Source organism: Adiantum capillus-veneris, chromosome 3 (assembly GCF_014529385.1).
Source record: "Adiantum capillus-veneris isolate H3 chromosome 3, ASM1452938v2, whole genome shotgun sequence".
Taxonomy (NCBI): Eukaryota; Viridiplantae; Streptophyta; class Polypodiopsida; order Polypodiales; family Pteridaceae; genus Adiantum; species Adiantum capillus-veneris.
This window is the reverse complement of record NC_140933.1, coordinates 84,544,466-84,565,970: the sequence shown is the minus strand read 5'-3', so window position 1 is coordinate 84,565,970 and position 21,505 is coordinate 84,544,466. Positions and strand designations below refer to the sequence as shown.

Below are 21,505 nucleotides of genomic sequence, written 5' to 3'. Positions count from 1 at the left end.
CAACTTATGCATCTATGTGCAACAGCGCTCGTTTTTATTTTAAAAAAATCACTCAACCCCCGCCTCGCTACCTGCTTCGTCCGATGCTGGCCCTCGCCCTCCTGGACGTCGCCTACGCCTTCCTGCAGTCTGCGCCCTCGCCCTACTGCAGTCGGCCTCGCCTTACCTCCCCCGTCGAGACTTCTTGTTTGATTGCCAGCGCGCATCTGTATTGATTCTCCATAATAATATAATAACAATGATTGGGTACCTACCTCTTTCTTTGAAAAAAAAGGCCTTGCCTTTTAGGGTGGGCCAAAAAATCCAACCAACAATCATCTTGCCGTCAACATATGGAGGTTCATACGTCTCCTCCAGCTCCCGCTTGAGGCCGCCGCACATGATTGTATAATGCGCTTGTCCAAGCAGCTCCTCGTCTCAGCGCGAGGCGGGGCTTTCCCTAAAGAGAGAATTTTAGCTTATAGGGCAGGAAAAGGCTGCCAGCCATCGCCACCAGGTGAGCATTGATCCTGTTAGCCAAAACATGTCTAGCCATCATAGGCACTCCCCTCCCACTACTTCGAAGCCTCATGCGCTGGTGCTCCCATACCCTTTGCAGGGTCACATTACGCCCTTGATGCAGCTCTCCAAGCTGTTGGCGGCCCGCGGCTTCGACATCACCTTCGTCACCACCCACTTCAACGTGGCTAAAATGCTCAAGGCCAAGCAAGCAGGCGCTCACCTCCCTATGGGCATCCGCCTGCTGGGCATCCCTGACGGCCTCCCTCCCTCCCATCCGCGCGATTCCTCGGGCGATTTGGAAGCCTTTTTTGGATCTTTGCTTGTGCTGCACGCTTCCTTCGATGAGCTTGTCAGGCAGATGCTGCAAGAGCAGGGCCTCCACATCACTTGCATCATCTCCGACTCCTTCCTGCTGTGGAGCCAGGATGTGGCCAACAAGTGGTGCATCCCGCGCGTCTCGTTCTGGCCGCAATCACTAACAGCCTTCGCCTGCGGCATCAGCGTTCCGCAAATCAAGGCAGCGTATCCCAATCTCGACCCTTTCAACCATGAAGGTGGTTTACAACTCTGCGATGCATCCTTGCTGCACATGCACACATAGGATTACACCAGACACCCACGTCATGTATCAAATGCATGCATTCAAGGCCAATACGTATTCATGCATCTGCCTTCTTTTTGTAGGTAATGATCACTCTCCTTTTTTTTTCAGTTTACAGCAATGAAGCTTGTAGAGTGCAGAATTGCATCCCTGGCCTACTCGACATTGCTGCATCTAAGCTTCCCTTTCTCTTTCCGAGTGTCAATTGGCTGCGTCACCATCTTCAAGTGCAAATGGATCGTGTGAACGAGCCCCTATGCATAATTTGCAACACCTTTCCTGATTTGGAACAAGAGATGGTCACACACCTCAAGGCACCCCTTCTCTCCAAGCCAATCTTCACCTTGGGCCCACTCCTACCGTCCGCCTTCTTGGGGGGACAATACGGCAAAGATGACAAAGGGACCGGATCAAGCTTGCACGACGAGGACGAGGTGTGTTTGCAATGGCTTGACAGCCAACTCCCATGCTCCGTCCTCTATATCTCTTGTGGGAGTTTTGCTATCATTGATGAAAGAGATTTACTTGAGATAGCAAAGGGCCTAGAAGCTTCCAATGTGCCATTTTTGTGGGTGATTCGATCACTTCCATTTGGACTTCGTTTAGCCTTACAAAAACCCCAAGGCAAGATCATAACATGGGCACCTCAATTAAGGGTGCTTTCACATGAGGCCGTGGGTGGGTTTTTAACTCATTGTGGATGGAACTCAACACTAGAGAGTATAAGCTTGGGAGTGCCAATACTAGGTTGGCCACAAATGATGGATCAAAACACGAATTGTTGGTTTCAAGTAGAGAAGTTAAAGGTGGGATTGCAAGTACAATTAGATTCATCAGGCAAGATTGGGCATGTGGGTGTAGAGAAAGCGGTCCGCATCCTCATGCAAGAGGAAGAAGGCCATCAGATGAGGATGCAAGCCTCCAACTTTGCATCTTTAGCACAACATGCATTTAAAACTTCCCTTGCATCTAACTTGGACTCCCTTGTTGAAACAATTCTTGCCTCGTAGACAAGCTTACCGTTTAGCTCATTGGTGCATTAAATAATGGTTGTCTTGACTGTAGTATAATTGAATGCCATGCATTGGGAGGACTTGCCCACTCTCCTCTCTATATGAATCTTAATTTATGTTTTTATGCTCATGCATAAACCTTTTTTGAGAGTTGATGTAACTGCATGATAACCACATACTGAATAAGACAACTCTATTTGGTATTGTTCGGGGTTGCTGCTGTGGTTTTGGGGACGAGTTTTTCTCTGGTGGCAGCAACAAAGACTCAGTGGCTTCCTCAACCCGTACAATGCAGATCTAGTCCTACTTGTGAGGTAATGGAGTCATGGGCTCCCCCTGGTGCAGTGTAGCATTTTTCTTATGGATGTTGGGTTGTGGTGCGATGCTCCTTCCAATCGCTTCAAGCTCCTGTTTTACTGCATGGTCTGGGCATGGCATGCCTTGTGAGAGAAGGGATGTTGTGGTGGCTCTCGATTGTGTCTTATCAAGATCTTATTTTGGTCTTTTTGGCTTTCGAGGTCGTCAATGGTTGTATGGGTTCCGAGCTTCCTTGTAAAAAGCTCGATTATGGCTGATGAAGGTTATGTGATTGGTTGGATGTCATGGCCCAATTAGGGCATGGCTGACTTTGTAAATTTTTTGTTTTCAATATATTATGTGAGTACTGAAAAAAAGACAACTCTATTTTTACAACTCTATTTGTCTCTTTTAGATTGTTTGAAGTTTGCCTCTGCTACAAAGCTTTTAGCATTTTCCACAAGAAGAGGAATTAAAATGACGGTGCACTATGGCGAAAGCAATAATGGCAATACATAAACACTACTACTTGGCTATCAGTAAAACACTTCAATTATCAATACAACATCGTTTTTGTATCACAAATTTTGACCCAAGAGGGAGGGGGTGTGTTTTTTATGTATAAGTTATATCACAATTCAAAGTGTATAGGTAGTGCAAACATTTGGATTATGCGGAATCATAGAAGATGCTTAAGTAATTCTTTAAAAGAACTCACATTTGTGAGGACAAAGGTCTTGTCACTAGGAACGTATGAGATTTGGCTAAGAGCGTATGGAAACATGGACTAGAGAGTTTTCTATCTTGGAGATACTATAGATGGTGCCAACGAACATTTAGCAAGCGGTTGGACTTGAAACTTCTAGAGATAGTAACTACGAACAGTTACTATGGTTACTGTCACAATCTATCAGAGTCCAATCGGAAGCCTATAAATAGGGGTCACTATTTCATGTTGACGACACTTGACACTTGACTATTCCTCTATCCTAGTTCCTAATATCTTGTATCTTGGAGTTGTTACGCTCTTGTAATCCTAATCACACATTGAGCATACTCGACTCATCATTGTACTTATCTATTGATCTGGATATACAATTCCAGCTTCAGTTCGTAGTTCTAGTGTTCATTCTCTTTTCCACTTCTAGCTCCAGTCTTGTCTCATCTGAAGTCTCGTACTGATTTGAACTAACTCTAATTACCAACCTGGAATACTTGAATGAAAGTATCTAGCTCATTCCATTTTGGCAATCACGCTGGATTGAGCTAAGTTGCTCTTGACAGTCAAACTATCTCCGATTTGGTGTTAAGAGTCATCACACATTAGTCATGATACCTAGAGAAACAATACGGGACATAAGACTAGCTACACGGTTCATGGAGAATCTAGACCGCATCGACCCAATCCCAAAAGAGTCAAAGCGAGGCTCTAATATGGAGAGAGAACTTAGGAATAAGAAAGATGTTCCTTCAGGACCAGGAACAACTAATGAATCAAGAGATTCTCATCACTCATCTCATTCCAGGCACAAACTAATAGAGAGAGCAAAACGACGCAACCAGTCGCATGGATCTCAATGTAGCCAAAAAAGAAAGCAAAGGTAGCAAGAGAAAACATCATTCAACAAGACACAACTAATCAGTAATGAAAGTTGAAGAAATAGTAATGGAAACTGAAACTGATAATGACTGGGAAACAGATCCATACCACTATAGGAAACAAAAATCCAAAGATAAGTAGCCAGGTTTCAGAATCAGAGCCAACAGTCATGAGCATTCCACTAATCTAAAAATTGCATTTCCAATATTTGAAGGAGGCAAAAAGGATGATATTGATATTCACATCCACACATTTGAGCAATACATTGAGCTTAAGGATATTAATGAAGATGAATGGGGAGAATACTTATCCTAAACACTAAAGGACACAAAAAGGAAATGGTACTACCATTACCCAGTCTACGAGCTTAAATCTTACAATAAGCTCATCAAAGCTTTTAAATCAGAATATTAAACAAGATAGGAGATGAGGATATCCCATGTGAGCTAAACAGGACAAACAAGGCAAGTTGGCAGTTAGAAGTTATGTGAAAAAGATTAAAAAACTAACCAGACAAATATAAGAGCCTCCATCGAAAAAGTGAATGAGCGTCTGGTTTTTGAATGGATTCAAAAGTAAAAAGCTCAAGGAACAAGAGGTCCCAATGTCAACTAAAAAGTTCAATGTTCTGGTGCAAGGGACACTGAAACTAGAGCATTAAACCAAGAAAGATAAATAAACATTCCAGTGACAGTGAGTCGTCCACTAAAGAATCAGAATTGAGTACCAGTCCTAGTTCATCTAAGAGACAATCAGATGACAAAGGCAAGGGGGAGAAAAAAAAATCATGGACCAGGAAAATGGTGGAAATGTCAAAGCAGATATCTCACATGGCTAAGACGATACCCTCAGTAAAGAAGATGAAAATTTGGTGCTCAAAGTGCACGTCAAGAGATCATAGGCATGATGAGTGTTCACAATGTACCTACTACAAAGTCTATGGTCATGTCTAGAACTAATGTGGCATAAGAATTCACAATTTAATTATAAGAAAAGGATATGTCAATGATTGCACTGACAAATCCTGAAGCAATCAAGACAGATGGAGCCACTAGTTCCAAGGACAGTGAAGCAATACAAGCACCAGAGGTATTGGTACTAGCAGAGACAACAAGTACCAGGGAGGTAATGATAGGGGCAAGGACAGAGGAGATTTTGCAAAGCAAAGCCTGAACTGTTACACGTGTGAGAAGTATGGTCATTTTTCAACCCAATGCCCACACGTTGCAAAGCCAGAAGTACTTGACCAGAAGGCACCATAACCAATGTCAATCAGGGTGGTGACCAAAAGCAAGGGTGTTATCATTGAAGAGATTCTATATCAAATCAAGAAAATAAAACTATTGAAACCAGAAAGTGAGAGTAGTAGAGAGAAGTTTTGAAGATGAAGAGTAAGGAGAAGGTAGTGGATGAATGGCGGGAACATCATAATCTTGGAGCAAAGATCACTGAAAATTTAGCCACGAAATTGCTAGAACAACCAAAATGTTCTGAGGCTTAGACGATGCAAAAGATACGACCCCAATTTTCATAAGTAGAGGAGCACTAGAGTGAGAAGGAAGCATCTAGAACAAATGAGTCCATGATCTCTATAGTACAAAGTCTGGTTAATGAGATACAACAAGTCAGGTTAGACTTGGCCAAAGCTAGAGCCACTAAACCGATGAAGGACCAATCAAGTGATTCATCTCAGGTTCAACCAGCAACGAGATAAAGAGAGACAGATGTATGGAACTATGAAGATAGTCAAGAAGACAAATCTTCTAGTTTAGACTACCACTCTGGGAATGAGCAAGATAAAATGTATGTTAAGGTCTATGAACACATCCAAAAGTTGACGCTAGAGCTGGATGACATCATACGCATGCTACCAGAGGTTGGGAAGTTTATCAGAGCAAAGAGGAAAGCTAACATTGAAGGCAGAGCAGTGGACATAGTAGCCATTAGCAGAGATGATGAGGTTCCTATTATCTAGGTTGACTATAAGTTGAGAAAGCAATGGAAACCATGATCAGAAGTCATACTGGATGGCAAAACTGGTATAAATATTTTGGGAGAATATCTAAGGCAAAAACTTGGAATCACTAAGTTAAAACTTCAAAGTTAGGACGGCTGACCATAGGGTGGTGCAGGTACTACAAGGCTATTTAAAAACTTGCAGATCATAGTGGGTAAGGAAATTTTCAAGACCAAATTCTTAGTATTGGATGTTCAAACAGCATATGGGATGCTTCTAGGCAGCAGACCATGGCTTAGAACTACTGGTGCAATACATGACTATGCCAATCTGAAGCTGTCGATTCAAGGCACTAGTAGAAGAATTCAGGTAAAGCTTGGTTGATAAATTTTAGTGGTGGCTCATCTACCCTATATGGTACGATTTCTTCATCTTCTTCCCACATAGAGGTAGCATGCCATCAATGCTACTCAAGCACTTAGATTCCATGTTTTTTTAGAGGCCACTGTGTATAGACATAAGGGTCCCCACCTTATGAGGGGCTTCTTCCCGCAGGCAAGTAGAGCCACTATGTTTCAACTTGATTGTTATAATTATTCCTGAAACACTTTGTTATGAGTTGCACGGTTTTACAGGGCTTGTGAAAGTGTAAAAGACAATTGGGGCTTATTTTTGTTTTGTGGTACTGAGAATCCTTTCAAGAAACTTAGTCCATAATGGTTGTAGGTAGCTTGATTCATGAGTGAGCAAAAATTCACAAGATTACTTTGTTGCTTAACAAAACTTTACCAATGTTGACATCGTTAGTCAGCCTTTGGTCATCCAATTTGTAGAAAGACGTCCATAGAGTCTACTAAAGGGTAATCCTCTATAAAGAGGTGCTTCATAGCTAGAGCATCCTATAGAGCATTCATGGGGATGGATCATGTTTTCGATTATAATGCATACCTCATAGAAAATGGCATTTTAATATATTCAGACTCTTATTACGAAGACATCACTTTTTGACATTCATATCACAAAAGTGCAATTGAACCATCTAGCAAGTAAAGTACAAACCTTTCAGTTAACAAGACTTTCCTTCAAAAAGGGTTAAGTAGCAAAAGGGTTAAGTAGCAAAGACATAAAAATTGAACCATCTAGCAAGTAAAGTACACACCTTTCATTTAACAAGACTTTCCTTCAAAGAGGGTTAAGTAGCAAAAGGGTTAAGTAGCAAAGACATAAAAATTGAACCATCTAGCAAGTAAAGTGCACACCTTTCATTTAACAAGACTTTCCTTCAAAAAGGTTAAGTAGCAAAAGGGTTAAGTAGCAAAGACATAAAATTGAACCATTTAGCAAGTAAAGTACACACCTTCCATTCCATTTAACAAGACTTTCCTTCTAAAAGGGTAAAGCAGCAAAGGCATAAAAGTATCTAAGTGTAATATTGTAGGAGCTTAAGCTTGTATGTGACCATGAATTTTTTGAAGATACATAGCCACAGCATCCATACTTATGGCATTCAAAGGAATCAATTCATGCACCTCAACTTCGTCGTAAAATAGCAAGCATTGGATCAACAACATCACCTATTGCTAACCCATGATCAATGGCTAAGTTGTGCAATATGTAACAAGCGACAATTACCTTAGGTATTTTATTAACGTCGGGATTTCGGATGACATCGTGAAGGATTCTCCAAGTGGTTTTTAAGTGACCAAAAGCACGTTCTACCACCATACGCGTAGAAGAGAGTCTTCTATTGTATACTTTTTGTATTATCAATGAGGGAGTTTGATAGGGTATAAGCAACCATGGCAACTCATAATAGCATCCATCTCCAATTATGTACTCCCTTATGTTGTAGCCGCGCCCGGTAAAACTACGACCATTTAAAATTTGGCAAGCTTGAGCTAAGCAAAAGAAGGATGAGTTTTGCAAAACTCTTTTGTCATTTCCAAGCCCTGGAAATCCAACATATATATCGCGAAAACGCATGGTGCTATCCACAATTCCTTGTAGAGTCATGGAGGTAGTGACCCTTTCTATCATACCAATCACTACTTAGCTCATTACCAGGGGCCTCCATTTGAATGTGCGTACAATCGATCGCACCACAACAATTAGGAAAGCCTTGAGCTCTCGCCATCCCTATCTTGACGGCTTGCGTTTCCATTGGTGTAGATGGCCACTTGATGAATTGATTCATGTGTTGAAGAAGTGCATCAACAAAAGCATCCACTATCTTGCCAACCGTTGACATTCCACATCCAAATAGTTCCGATATTGTTCTATAAGAAGCACCGGTAGCAAGCCGCATCAATGCAATAGCAATTTTGCGGTCAACATTGAAGGCCCGCCCACGTACACGCAACAATGGTGCCGGGATATCACCTTGCACTAAAAAATCATGGAGAAGCCCTTCGAGTTGATCAAACAAAGCTTGGGGCAGCCGAAAGAATTCTCGAAATGGATTGCTTTCCTCCGCACACCACAATTCATAATTTGGCCACCAATGTAACGATCGCGGTTTGACATACCATACACCGTGTGTGGGATCTTGCCATGGTACAGTTGGAGAATTTAGTAAGCAATGAGACATAGCTGTAATGAAGCCAAGAGAAGCAATAAAAATTCCCTGTCCATCATCCATATAAAAAAAGCTGCCACTGGAAATTGCAAAGGCAAGGAAGCTAGCCATAGCCCGTAATCGATTCAAAGAAGTTGTAGCTTGCACTTGCAATTGAAGTAGCATTAAAAATATAATGAGAAAAACTGTGAACACATCTGCATCAGGCATGGCAGTACACAATTGATTGAGACTTGAAAGTTGAGTGGAAACAAGAGATGGAGCCAATGGTGGGCCAAAGAGTTTGGATAAAGAAAAAGAAGAGAGAGAAATAGACTCCGAATGGCCTGGCACTCTAGCAGCGATGGCTAAATTAAAGAGAGAGAGAAAGAGACTCAAAGGTTTTACCTTTCAGCGCACAGAAAAAAGCCTGCAGCGTTTCAGAGCTCTGACGATTAGGCTGCGAGCTACGAGGAGATGCAGCGCTCAAAAAAGCTACAGCCTGCGACTCGTGCGCACCCATTTTTTAATCGCCCTTCAGCTCTGTTTTCCAGTTCGGGCGGGAACGCAAGAGCAGGCGCGGCAGTTGCCTTGATTTTTTTTTTAAATTCAATTTTACAACTTTAACCGCCCCACGCGTGGCTACGTCTACCTCTGAGAGAGAGGGGTAAAGCCAGAGCGCAATGCACGACAGGGGGTAGCTCGTGGTCACGCAATTACAGCTGACCCCCTCTCGTATGAGGGCCCTCTAAAAGATGTCTCCATATTGGTGGGGATGTGAGACATGAAAATCATCACCGCAATCTTATCTTTGTCATAACATTTAATGCAATGTAGGAAAAGATAAAGCTTTTGGGTAACAATCACATATTTTCTATTTTTGTATGATCTCTCTCTCTCTCTCTCTCTCTCTCTCTCTCTCTCTCTCTCTCTCTCTCTCTCAAGAATGTCTTATAAATAAAGTAAAAAGCACAAGTTATTCTAAAATTTTAATTGATCTCTCTCTCTCTCTCTCTCTCTCTCTCTCACACACACACACACACACAATCTCTGCAATTTAATATATAAAGAAGATGCTCTCTCTCACACACACACACACACACACACACACACACACAAAATTTATTAGAGCTAAAAATAATGCCTTCTTGAGGCCACCGCAAAACTTACCTTGTTTTTTTTAATATAGTAAAAGACATACACATAAATAAACACATTTTCCTTCAGGTCTTCTCAAAATTAAAAAAATCAAATTTTTAAGCATGTTTTTATAAATTTATAAGTTGCCAAAATTTATAGAGTATTTTATTTTTGCTTATGTATAGAGTTTTCAAAGTTTGAATCATAAATTAAGAGACATTTTTTGAGAGGCTAATCTATACTACACATAATGGGGGAGGGAATTTCGGCTCCCTCCCTTGATGCGTGTCAGTTGCAGCTTCGTCCGATGGTGTGGCCTACAATGTTAGCCCGGTAGGCTATAGCACGGTACGCACAGAGAGAGAGCAAGAGGGCACGTGGCAGCTCCTCTAGCCCTCCAAGTCCGCACTCGCGTAGAGAGAGAGAGAGAGAGAGAGAGAGAGAGAGAGAGAGAGAGAGAGAGAGAGAGAGAGAGAGAGCCCCTACGCCTCTGCCCCTGCCGGTGCTCTCTGTCACCCTGCGCGAGACTTGCTGGTGATTTCTCCATCCATCCATGCCTTACTCCCGTGCTCCCTGTCCCCTCTGCATTCGACAAACAGAGCACTACACCCAGTGTTCTGGAAAAATCATTTTTTCAAGAATACAAAATTCCTTTCCTTGAATTTTCCAAGAGGAAATTTTAGAAAATCCGTTTCAGGTTTTTACACTATTTTTCTCTTTTTCGGGGAATTCTGTCCCCCCTGCCACATGGCACGAGCTCTTTCCTCCGGCCGTGTGTTCTGCAGCCCGGCAACGGAGCGACTCAGCCAGTGTGCTGAGAGAGAGAGAGAGAGAGAGAGAGAGAGAGAGAGAGAGAGAGAGAGAGAGAGAGAGAGAGAGAGAGAGAGAGAGAGAGAGAGAGAGAGAGTGCTGTGAGTCTCACACGTGGGGCCTGTCAAGCAGCCCCGCACGTGGAAGGGGAATCGAGAGAGAGAGAGAGAGAGAGAGAGAGAGAGAGAGAGAGAGAGAGAGAGAGAGAGAGAGAGAGAGAGAGAGAGAGAGAGAGAGAGAGAGAGAGAGAGAGAAGGGGAGGAGGGGGGCACAGCACCTGCAGGTCAAATCAAAGGCGCGTGATTGGTGAGAGAGAGAGAGAGAGAGAGAGAGAGAGAGAGGTACTGATTGCCATTTTCAGTTTCAAAAATTCCGGTTGACGACGAGAGGAAAAGGAGAAATTCCGCCCCAAAGTTCCCGAGAGAGAGAGAGAGAGAGAGAGTTGTCTGTGCAGGCACTGCAGTGTGTAGAGAGAGAGAGAGAGGCCTCAGGTCGAGTCAGGTGTGACGTCTTCAAAAGGTCAAAATGGTGATTTTTGAGGAGTCCGGATGTGTCGCCTATACTGTGCGCTCAGAGAGAGGGAGAGACAGTGACTTCGTGGCAGTGTTCGAGAAAAATGTGTCTCGGCTTAATATCCTGCCGTTTTCAATTTCAAAAATGTCGGTTGAGGGCGAGGGGAAAAGGAGATATTCCGCACCAAAAGAGAGAAAAATAGTGTAAAAATCCCAAAAAAAAACTAATTTCTTAAAATTTCCTCTTGGCAAATTCAAGGAAAGGAATTTGGTATGGTTGGAAAAATGATTTTTCTCGAACACTGCTTCGTGGAGAGAGCGGCAGCCAAAGGGGCTTCAATAACCCGCGCGCACGCGTGTGTGTGTCTATCTAACTGCAGAGAGAGAGAGAGAGAGAGAGAGAGAGAGAGAGAGAGAGAGAGAGAGAGAGAGAGAGAGAGAGAGGGAGGGAGGGAGGGAGGGAGGGGGGCCTGCTAATGTTGAAGACGTTCACCTTGGTTCGATTCTCGCTCCACCTCTGCAAGAAGAGACCAAGAGCGAACCTCTAGGTTTTGGTGAGAAGGGTTGGTTTCAGCAGACGTTTCTACACGACAGGTGGGGTAGTGCCCTGACAAAGAGGGGATCATGATGAGGGAGTCGTCACTGTGGAAATGGCGCACAGAACTGCAGATAGAGAGAGAGAGGGGGGGGGGGGGGGGGCTGCTAATGTTGAAGACGTTCACCTTGGTTCGATTCTCGCTCCACCTCTGCAAGAAGAGACCAAGAGCAAACCTCTAGGCTTTGGTGAGAAGGGTTGGTTTCAGCAAACGTTTCTGCACGACAGGTGGGGTAGTGCCTTGACAAAGAGGGGATCATGACGAGGGAGTCGTCACTGTGGAAATGGCGCACAAGAAGCAGGCAACCCTAGTCGTCAAGCATGGCGGAATCCCTTTGGAAGTCTTGAACTGCCCCTCTAATTTTTGGAAATTCCCAAAATACCCCTCAAATTTCATTATCTTAAGTTCCCGAAATGCCCTTCAAATTTTCCAAAATTCCCAAAATACCCCTAGTTGTGAGATTGTATACCTCTAAAGATTAGAAAATTTATAGCTTTTCATAAGCAGACTAATTCTTTGTCAATACAAGATGCTAAAACTAATATTTGAGTTGGTTATGTACGCTTTAGAGATGAATTACTTCATCATTTTTAGACATAGATTGTCCTTTTCTAATTACATGATAAGAATTCAACCAAAATGGATACAAAGGTATTTTGGAAATTTGAGGGGTATTTTGGGAATTTCCACAAATTAGAGAGGTATTTTGGTAATCTATACTACAGATAATGGGGGAGGGAATTCCGGCTCCCCCCCTCCACGTGGCACACACTCCTCCATCCGGCTGACCCTTAGGTAGTGTGCTCTGAAGCCCGATTGTACAGGTCCCTAGGCAAGTGGTGTGCTCTGAACTTCTGAAGCCCGATTGTACAGTTCCCTACAAGGGTTGGGGAGGGAGAGAGAGAGAGAGAGAGAGAGAGAGAGAGAGAGAGAGGACAAAAGGCGGCAAACAGTGCCACTTATTGCAGCATTTGGAGGCGCCGTGCAGCAGGCAAGATCCGTCTTCTCGATCGTTCCCTGTACTTGCAGAAATGCCTGTAGAAGCTCCTACTGCTCGACTGGCCTGTAAGGAAGTCAGAGCGCAAGTCACGAGTTGACGCAAAAGTCACACGTGAGTTAGAGGGGGGGGGGGGATTTAATAATGCCACGTGGGCAAGGCAGCTCTCTCTCTCTCTCCCATTTTTTTGATTCTTTACACTATTTTCCTCTATTTTTGGGGTGAAACATTTCCTCTTCCCCTTGCCCTTAACAGCCATTTTAGAAATTGAAATTGGCATGATATATTGAGACACATTTTTCCCGAACATTGCTTTGAATGCACGCATGCATGCTTGCATGCACGCACACGGGCAAGAACCAAGCCGACTCCCTGTCAACTTCACCTTCACCTTTTTTGTGCTGAGCAGCGGTAAATCCACTCACAAATCCATAAAGAAGCGAGACTGCAGTTAATGAACAGACAACCACTCACAAGTACTCACACACACACACACACCATAGAAGCACATAGTACCAATGCTAAGTGCACATGGAAGTTCACCATTTATAGGGTTTGGTGCTAGTAGTCACATTCCTTCATAGCAGTATGGCGGGCCTTGCTCCATGAGGGAGAAGATTCATCAGCGTCGCCTTGTACATACACACACACACACACACACACACAGCGTTGTAGTGTAGATTTGCAAGAGGGAGCCACCGTAACATCAAGCAAATGAGAACAAAGTTAACAAAGCCATGCCAACCCGCTCAAAACCCCATTACCCCATTTAACTTCTGAGGGGTTAGGTACCATTAAGAATCCACCTACTAATATCATTTTAGAAATTCACCTAGTGAATTCAAGCCTTTTATTAACCAGAAGTTACCCAGGCTAATAGTCCTCAACTAATTATACCTAGGAAATAGCAACATGCCACTCCTATATACTGGAAGGAGTTATACTTTGTATACATAGCAAAGTGTGTGTGTGTGTGTGTGTGTGTGTGTCAAAGTGTGTGTGTGTGTGTGTGTGTGTGTGTTTTCACAGATTTGGTGGCATTTTCTCAAGTGTTTTGTGCTCACATAGGCCGCATGTGAGTGTCCTATCCTTCTCTTCTTCTGCATGCACACACACACACACACATGCACATAAACATATACACATTAATTTGTCAACAATCTAAACACACTAAGTGTGCACTCACATACACACACATTTTCAAATGTAAAAATTTATAAAATAATAATTTTTTATTTTTTAAATACTATTAAAAATTATCATTCACAAATAAATATAATAAAATTTGATAATAAAAAAGTAAGACTTATTTTGACTTAGTTCAATGTATAGTTATTTTTTTATTTTATGTATATTTATTTAAAAAATTAATATATTATGTTGTTTTTACTTGGTGAGCCAAAGGCTCTTTTTCATGTATCTCATCGCACAAGCCACCACGTGGCACCTGGTTCAGAAATTAAAGAAATTAAAGAAAATAACACCGTGAAAAGCTCTGTTCAGCTCTTAATAAAAAAAGCCAAGAAAAGTGAGAAGCACCGTCGTCAAAAGCTTCCAAGTAATTAAAGGATATGCGCAGAGGCAGTTCGCACGTTCGCACAACCAATTCGGAGCAGTTCGCTGCAACAGCAGTTCGGAGCGGAGCTTTTTGTGCAGGTTTGTCTCTAGGGGGGGAGAGAGAGAGAGAGAGAGAGAGAGAGAGAGAGAGAGAGAGAGAGAGAGAGAGAGCTGCATATTGTTGTCCTCACGCTGTGTATGGCCATTGGTAATCTCACACATAATTTTGAAGATGACGAACCACTTGTTGATGGGTGTAGCAGCGAATTGGCTATTTGCATGCTAAGAACGACCACAAAAACCCCCACAAAGGCATTCATGTTCTGAATTCAAATCTAGAACATGAGAACTAGTAAGAAAGTGATTGTCCTTATCTGGACTGTGGTAATCTCGCAGCAAGCTAGCACCACGACACTGAAATCATCTTTATCTTTGCTATCAAAAGGTCTCGCCCATCTCTCTCTCTCATTCAGAGTTAGTTAAAAGCATCCAAGAACCTGTTTCATGACCAAGCTGTGGTGTTGACTAAGCACTATCCCCAAGATATTGGCATTGGTGAGAAAACTCACGTTGAGATTCCTAATCAGAAAAAAATGGGAGAAATCATTGCGATTGCTAGTGTCTCTTGTCTGCAGCTGTGGAAAAGTATCAATAGATTTCGTGAGAGCCAAACCAAGGCCATGCACCATTTGCAACACTGTCAAGAAGCCGAGGTTCGACAGATTTGGACACAAGTTTGGAGGTGAGTATGTGAACCTGACAAGTTGACGGGTTGACAAAGACATGCAAAACAGTGGGAGATCTTTTCAATGATAATAATTTTTCAACTGCATTTTTCTTAGCGATTTGCTTTTTAACAACGTTCTTATCAATCTTAGGTGTGACCATGCAATTAGAATATAGGACAATGGCCTAGATCATGCCAAGTGGCCAGGTCCTACCTCTAGAATGTAAAAACCTATATTAAGCTCATTAAGGTTTAAAAAAACTGAATATTTTTAAACCTTCAAATTAAGAAACTTTTAGTTAACCGAAAACCTTAAAATTGTTAATGAACCAAAAACCTTAAATTGAGAAACTTTTTAGTGAAGCTTGAGAATAACTAGGGACAAAAGAAAAGTTTAAAATAAAAACTCTCAAGCTTGAGAATAACCAGGGACATAGCAATGGCAGGACCGGAGCAAATGTCAACAAATATGTCATGTATTTATTTTAAAGCCTGCGCCCTTGCGTCTTCCTCCTCTCAAAGACGGTGTAATCTCCAACTTTGTCAAAAACAACGGACTTGAGCAAGGGTGCAAAGCTGGAGTAGAAGCCCCGTGTGTAGATCCGCTCTTAATTGGGCAAAAGACCCTAGATATTGAACATCACAAAGGAATATAAGAGAGTATGGCTCCACCCACTCAAACTTGATCATAAAAATCAGGAATAAATGGACCTTGTTGCTGAACTGCACTCACTGAAAAAATAGACCAAAACGAGCCCACAATGAGCGCTAGTCAACATACAACCCAATTTTCTCTAATCAAATTTCAATTAAGTACAAGTATTCTCTTGAAGCTTGATCAATATCCTACATCTACTGTATTTGTCTTAATGCATGTTTACTTGGTTTGTGTATGGCAGAAAAGACATACAACACTTGACATTTCGATTATATGAGCGCGACTCCAACTGGACTACACTGCAAGGTTCGTTATCTCCATCCAACTCCCCATGACTATGTGTTTGCTTGGCGCAACACATAAACGCTACGGGGCAGGGCACGGCTTCCGTTCTTATAATTTTTGGAGAGACCATAGTGCCAACTCTCCACCATACTTTTGTATGGCACTTCTGCATGACGTGCACTGTATACTTTGCAATTTCAGTCTGTGACATTTCATTGCAAGACGTAATGTTTAACTATTCACATTGCTTTTTTGTAGCTTGTCTCAAATATCGGCATGTAGATTGGACAATTGAAAAGCACCAGTATAACATTGCAGGTCAGTAAAACACTTCATTCCTTGTTGCAATTCATTACCGCTTTATCTATTTGCTTGGTTCGGTTTATTGGGACATGTTTTCAGAACTATGCATTTGATGTCGATCAAGATCTACACATGTTAATAACACACGCAACTCTTTGTAATGTATGGAAGTTGTGAATGCACAAGTAGTGCCTCCGTTGCCAAAGTTGTCATGGTCTTGTTTCCTTTACTGCTAGATGCTAAAACTCAAGTTGCGTATATTCTAAAGATGTTATATAGCGAGGCCCACCAAGCAAGACTAGTTTAAATTATGGCATGTTGAAGGTGTTGTAAATTTTATAAATGTTAGTTAGAATGTTTTAAGTTAAGTTTCAGTGCTAGGTTTTATTTACATTGATTATCTTCATATGTTTGGCCGTCTTAATACGTTAACATTAAGTCATTAGGATTAGCAGGTTAGATTTAGGTTTAGGTTATAATGTTAGATTTGGGGATGATTATTAGGGTTTAATCATCTTAATACATTTATGGTAAGATTACTAGGGTTATTGACATTTGATTTGATCAATCAATTATGATAAAGAGGCTTTTGATTTAGCCGCTAGTAGTTGGCAATGCGTATTATATTGCTTAGGGTAAAGCATAATTGGTTTAGTGTCGCATTAATTTAGCCATTTAAGTAATCCGTTTAAGGTATGCTACGTAGGGTAAGCGATTGGGTTGTTTTAGTCCCCTTAGGGTTAGCCACTTAAGTGTTAGTTCTTTGAATTCAATCCACTTAGGGTTAGCCGCTTAAGTGTTAGTTCTTTGAATTCAGGGCGCTTAGGGCTAGCCGTTTAGGGTTAGCGGCTTTTGATGTGGACGCTCTAAACTGGCTAGTTTTACTGTTGCATTACTTTAATCCTTTCAGTAATCCGCTTAGGGTATGGTGCTTAGGATAAGCGGTTGTTGTTTCAGTCTGTTAGTCGCCATTCATAGCCGCTTAGGTGTTAGTACTTAGCAATTTGGTTGTTTTAGGCCGCTTAGGGCTAGCCACTTAGGGTTAGCAGATTTTGGTTTGGCCGCTCTAAATCAGCTTAGTGTCACATTACTTTAGCCATTTCATAAATTAATCCGCTTTGGGTATATAGCGTGGAAGTGGTTGGGTTGTTTCAGTATGCTTGGGGTTTAGGGCTTAGGGCTACTCGCTTAGGTGTTAGGTCTTTGTAATCTGGTTCTTTTATGCCACTCAGGCTTATTTGCTTAGTGCTAGCTGCTTAGGTGTTGATACTTTGTAATTTGGCTATTTCATGCTGCTTAAGGCCAGTCACTGAGGGTTAGCAACTTTAGATTTGGCCTCTCTAAATCAGCTTAGTGTCGCATTACTTTAGCCATTTCAATAATTCACTCAGGGTAAGCGGTTGGGCAGTTTCAGTCCGCTTAGGATTTAGGGCTTAGGACTACTCACTTAGATGCTAGGTCTTTGCAATCTGGCTATTTCATGTCGCTTAGGTAAAGAGACGTTTGCTTTTCCCTCTCGAAGTTGTCCGCTTAGGGCTAGCTGCTTAGGTTTTAATTCTTTGCAACTTGGATGTTTCACGCTACTAGGAATTTTAGGTTTCGTTGATTGTTACAATATTAGAGTTTGTACTGGATCTACATGCATTGTCTTGTAGACATGGTTGTGTACTTATGTCGCACCCTTGAATATAGGCATTGACCAATAAAGAAAAATATTATCTAATGGTCCAATCTTCGTGCACCTCTAGACCAAGGTGTGTGGGGATTGGGCATGGCTAGAGAATGTGAGATAGTTAGAGTTAGCGACAAATGGTTATCACCGATCACGGTTTGGTTGTACAAAGATGCTTATGGTTTGGTTGTTAGGATGTGGCTGTATTTGGGCAATTAGGGTAGAGAAAACACAAACAGACTTGAGAAACAGCTTGTGCACTTTAGAAACACAAATGGATTTTTATAACGCAAACAGACTTCTACAAAAGGACTTCAGTAACGCAAATAGACTTTAGAAGTGCAAACAAACTTCAGAAACATAAATAGCTCTAAAGCAAGTTAGGGACAAGTATTGGTCATTTCAATCTGCTTAGGACTTCAAAAATAACACAAACAAACTTCAGAAACCCAGCGTTCGGCCATTTCTTGGTCTACTTAGAGCTAATTGCTCTAAAGAGATGATGCTTTAAAAAGAAGCTTGGTGTGTTTTAAATTATAGTGCTCTAATTTAGAGCATTCTGTTTTAAGGTTTATCACAAGAGTGATTTTTTAATTTATTGCATTATATGTAGATTAATTATGAACGATAGAATGGTGTGTCCTTGTGTGTGATGCAAGCATCAAAGATTTCATAAACAAAAAATCTATGAGCCTGGAGGCAATCAATCAACCCCCACAAATAGATTTTGTTCCAATTTCATCATAGAGAAGGTGAATATCAAATGAATCACCACTAGTGGAGTCTACCCCACCAACACTCAATGCCACATTCCAAGAAGTAGACATGGAACAAATGTTGGATGTGTTCTTTGACATGGATCCCATCATTGAAAACCAAGGTGAAAAAAACACTTAAGGCAACACTGTGAATCAACATCAATCATCCTGTCCATATCCACAGCATGAGAGTAAGGATAAAGAAGCACAGATGATGCAGACTCTTGCACGTATGTCCCTTTACAATAGTGCAAAAATCTCAGTTCTCCATACCGCTTTGGTAATGCTTAATCTACAATTTTTTTCATGGGTGGTCTTACACAAGTGTCACAAAGATTTTCAAGTAAACATATTGATACTAAGCATCAATGTAAAGTTCAATAATATGATCGTTGTGTTGACGTGGTGATGTATTGACAAGTTGCTCAACATGAGAAAATTTTGCCGAAAGGCAATCACATGCCCCCTACCCAATCGGCCGCTAAAAAGTTTCTTACTAACTAGGACATGGACTATCATAAAATACATGCATGCCCTAATGATTGTATACTCTTTTTCAATGAGTTTGAAAATTTGGAATGATGTTCCAAATGTGGATCAAACAGGTATAGAGAGGACACACGAGGAAAATTTGTCCCTAAAAAGATTCTTCGACACTTTCCTATCATTCCAAGAATAAAGAGCATGTTCAGGTGCAAGTCTATAGCAGCTTTGATGACATGGCATACCAATACTAGATCCACAGATGATGTGATGCGGGTGCCTGCTGACTCTCGTGCATGGAAGCACATAAAGGAAAGATGGCCAACATTCAATTATGAGCCTCGTTGTATCCATTTTGGTCTAGCAATGGATGGATTGAACCCATTTGGATTACGAAGTTTTTATGAAGCTACTTGGTTAATTATAATCTTACACCATGGTTAGCTATCAAGAAGGGCCATCTTCTATTGTCACTTATTGTCCCAGGAAAGTACAAGGCAAAGAACATGGATGTCTATCTGGTGCCACTTATAGAAGATTTTATTCTATGAAATTTTTTTTGTCGTGTTGCATACTCATGGATTTCTTTGACTCTCTCTCTCTCTCTCTCTCTCTCTCTCTCTCTCTCTCTCTCTCTCTCTCTCTCTCTCTCTCTCTTTAATTTTGTCAAGCATGCCTCCTCCCATTTGCAAGAGAATGAGGAGCTTTCTTGCAAAAGTGCAGGCCACTTGCAAATTGTTGCAAGATAGATCTTGAAGAGACTGACATAGGTGCTACCATCTAGTAAAATGTGGGCATATTTTACTCTATCATGGTGACAATTGAAAAATGTGGGCTCCAAAGGGACATTGAGAAAACAGTGTCAAGATTACCTTTAAGGCAAGGATGCTTTGTTGAAGGGGTTCCTTGATTCATCACAAAAGCAGGCCATTCCCAAGCTTGGAGTGTGTAGGTAGAAGACAAGAAGTTCCACTTGTAAAATAGAGAGAATTCACCTAATTGTGAAGAAACCAACCTATAAATGAGGGATTTGAGAGCTTAAGGGGGGTATTGGAATGCAACCTAGCATTATTACCTAATACCAATTAGCTCCCTAATAAACTAGAAGAGTAGTGGACCAAGGGATAGTACCCAATAACATGATCACACCAGCTAATTGGAAGACTAATTAGACATAGGCTCGCTAATGCATTTGATTTAAGCTATTGACAATGATCAAATGAAAAGATTGATAGGCCTGGGTGTGAACCATCAGCTTTGATACCACATGAAAGGAAATGGGGTTATGTAGAAACAAGAGTGTGCCAAGCATGATTGTGTTAGTTTGATAATTACACAAGATTGGAGAGAGAGAGAGAGAGAGAGAGAGAGAGAGAGAGAGAGAGAGAGAGAGAGAGAAAGAGATTGAGCTCCCTAATCAATGAGAAAAGTAGTGGACCAAGGGATTAGTACCCAAGAACATGCTCACACCAGCTAATTAGAAGACTAATCAGACATAGGCTCGCTAATGCAATTGATAAAACTATTGACAATGATCAAATGAAAATATTGATAGGTCTAGGTGTGAACCACCAACTCTGATACCACATGAAAGGGAATGGGGTTATGTAAAAACAAGAGTGTGCAAAGCATGATTATGTTAGTTTGATAATTACATATGATTAGAGAGAGAGAGATTGACACCTGGAAAATCGTGCATGGTCCACATCCGAATGCCTTACACATGGGCATGTCATCGTTCGATCGGTTTGTACATGTCAACCACATCAAAATATAAATAATGTATATAAATCATAAAAGATCTCTACAAGTAGATTGATCTAAATATAAACTCATGGCAGCTAAATCAATAAAGAGAGAAATTGAATTGCGTTTGTGGATCCACTAGATTCATCACCCTCAAACTCGTCATCTTCCATCACATCAATGTCATCATGGTAGTCATCCTCGCTGAGATTGACTTGAATCATCAACCTCTTTGTCCCATGTCTCATCCTCATCCAAAGTAGTAGGTGGAAGAGTGTCAAAGACATTCTCCACTTCATTAGTGGTGTAACATTTAATGGTCTAGTAACTTGTGTGTAGTGGAAAACAGCATGAACATAGTGAGCATTTCATTAGAATAGATTCCTAATGAGAATAACAAGAGTGCTTGGGTGGAGAGAGAAGCAAAAAGTATAACACCTACTTAGATAGCATGAACAATACTTCAAAAGAGAGACAAATTAAGCAACTAACAATAGTTGAGGACCAGATTTGCATGGAGCCGGTCCTCCCTCCAAAAGGCTTTGTATTATGGTTTCTCCCATCAAGAGAGACAATTTACAATACAATTCTTTGTGTTCCTTCAATACTAGCTAGTGCAATGAAGATGGAAACTTCAAGCACTAAGCAAAACACTTATCAAACACAACATCAATTCCCTCACGGTCTCAGACCCAAGACCTCACACACCTTTGAAGATGGTGAGAGCTAGCGGGGTAT

General features: G+C 41.5%; 1 protein-coding gene across 2 annotated transcripts; it reads left to right on the top strand.

Moving 5' to 3' along the window:
* Window positions 1-223: 223 nt before the first annotated feature.
* Window positions 224-2,808, top strand: LOC147461224 ((R)-mandelonitrile beta-glucosyltransferase-like). 2 transcript variants are annotated; one of them, XM_086508827.1, is made up of 5 exons: window positions 224-385; window positions 470-496; window positions 599-1,055; window positions 1,214-1,536; window positions 2,371-2,808. In XM_086508827.1, the coding sequence occupies exons 1-5, from the start codon at window positions 239-241 to the stop codon at window positions 2,431-2,433; spliced, it is 1,017 nt and encodes a 338-aa protein (XP_086364953.1). In that variant the 5' UTR covers window positions 224-238; the 3' UTR covers window positions 2,434-2,808. The 2 variants fall into 2 exon arrangements, with proteins under 2 accessions (XP_086364953.1, XP_086364952.1); XM_086508826.1 differs by lacking the exon at window positions 224-385 and having other exon boundaries at window positions 387-1,055; window positions 1,214-2,808.
* Window positions 2,809-21,505: the final 18,697 nt, after the last annotated feature.

Excerpts from the sequence above, each read along its gene's own strand:
- LOC147461224 (XM_086508826.1), top strand. The coding sequence starts at position 524 with ATGTCTAGCCATCATAGGCACTCCCCTCCCACTACTTCGAAGCCTCAT. Across the intron at positions 1,056-1,213 it reads CGACCCTTTCAACCATGAAG|TTTACAGCAATGAAGCTTGT; the intron begins GTGGTTTACAAC and ends TTTTTTTTTCAG.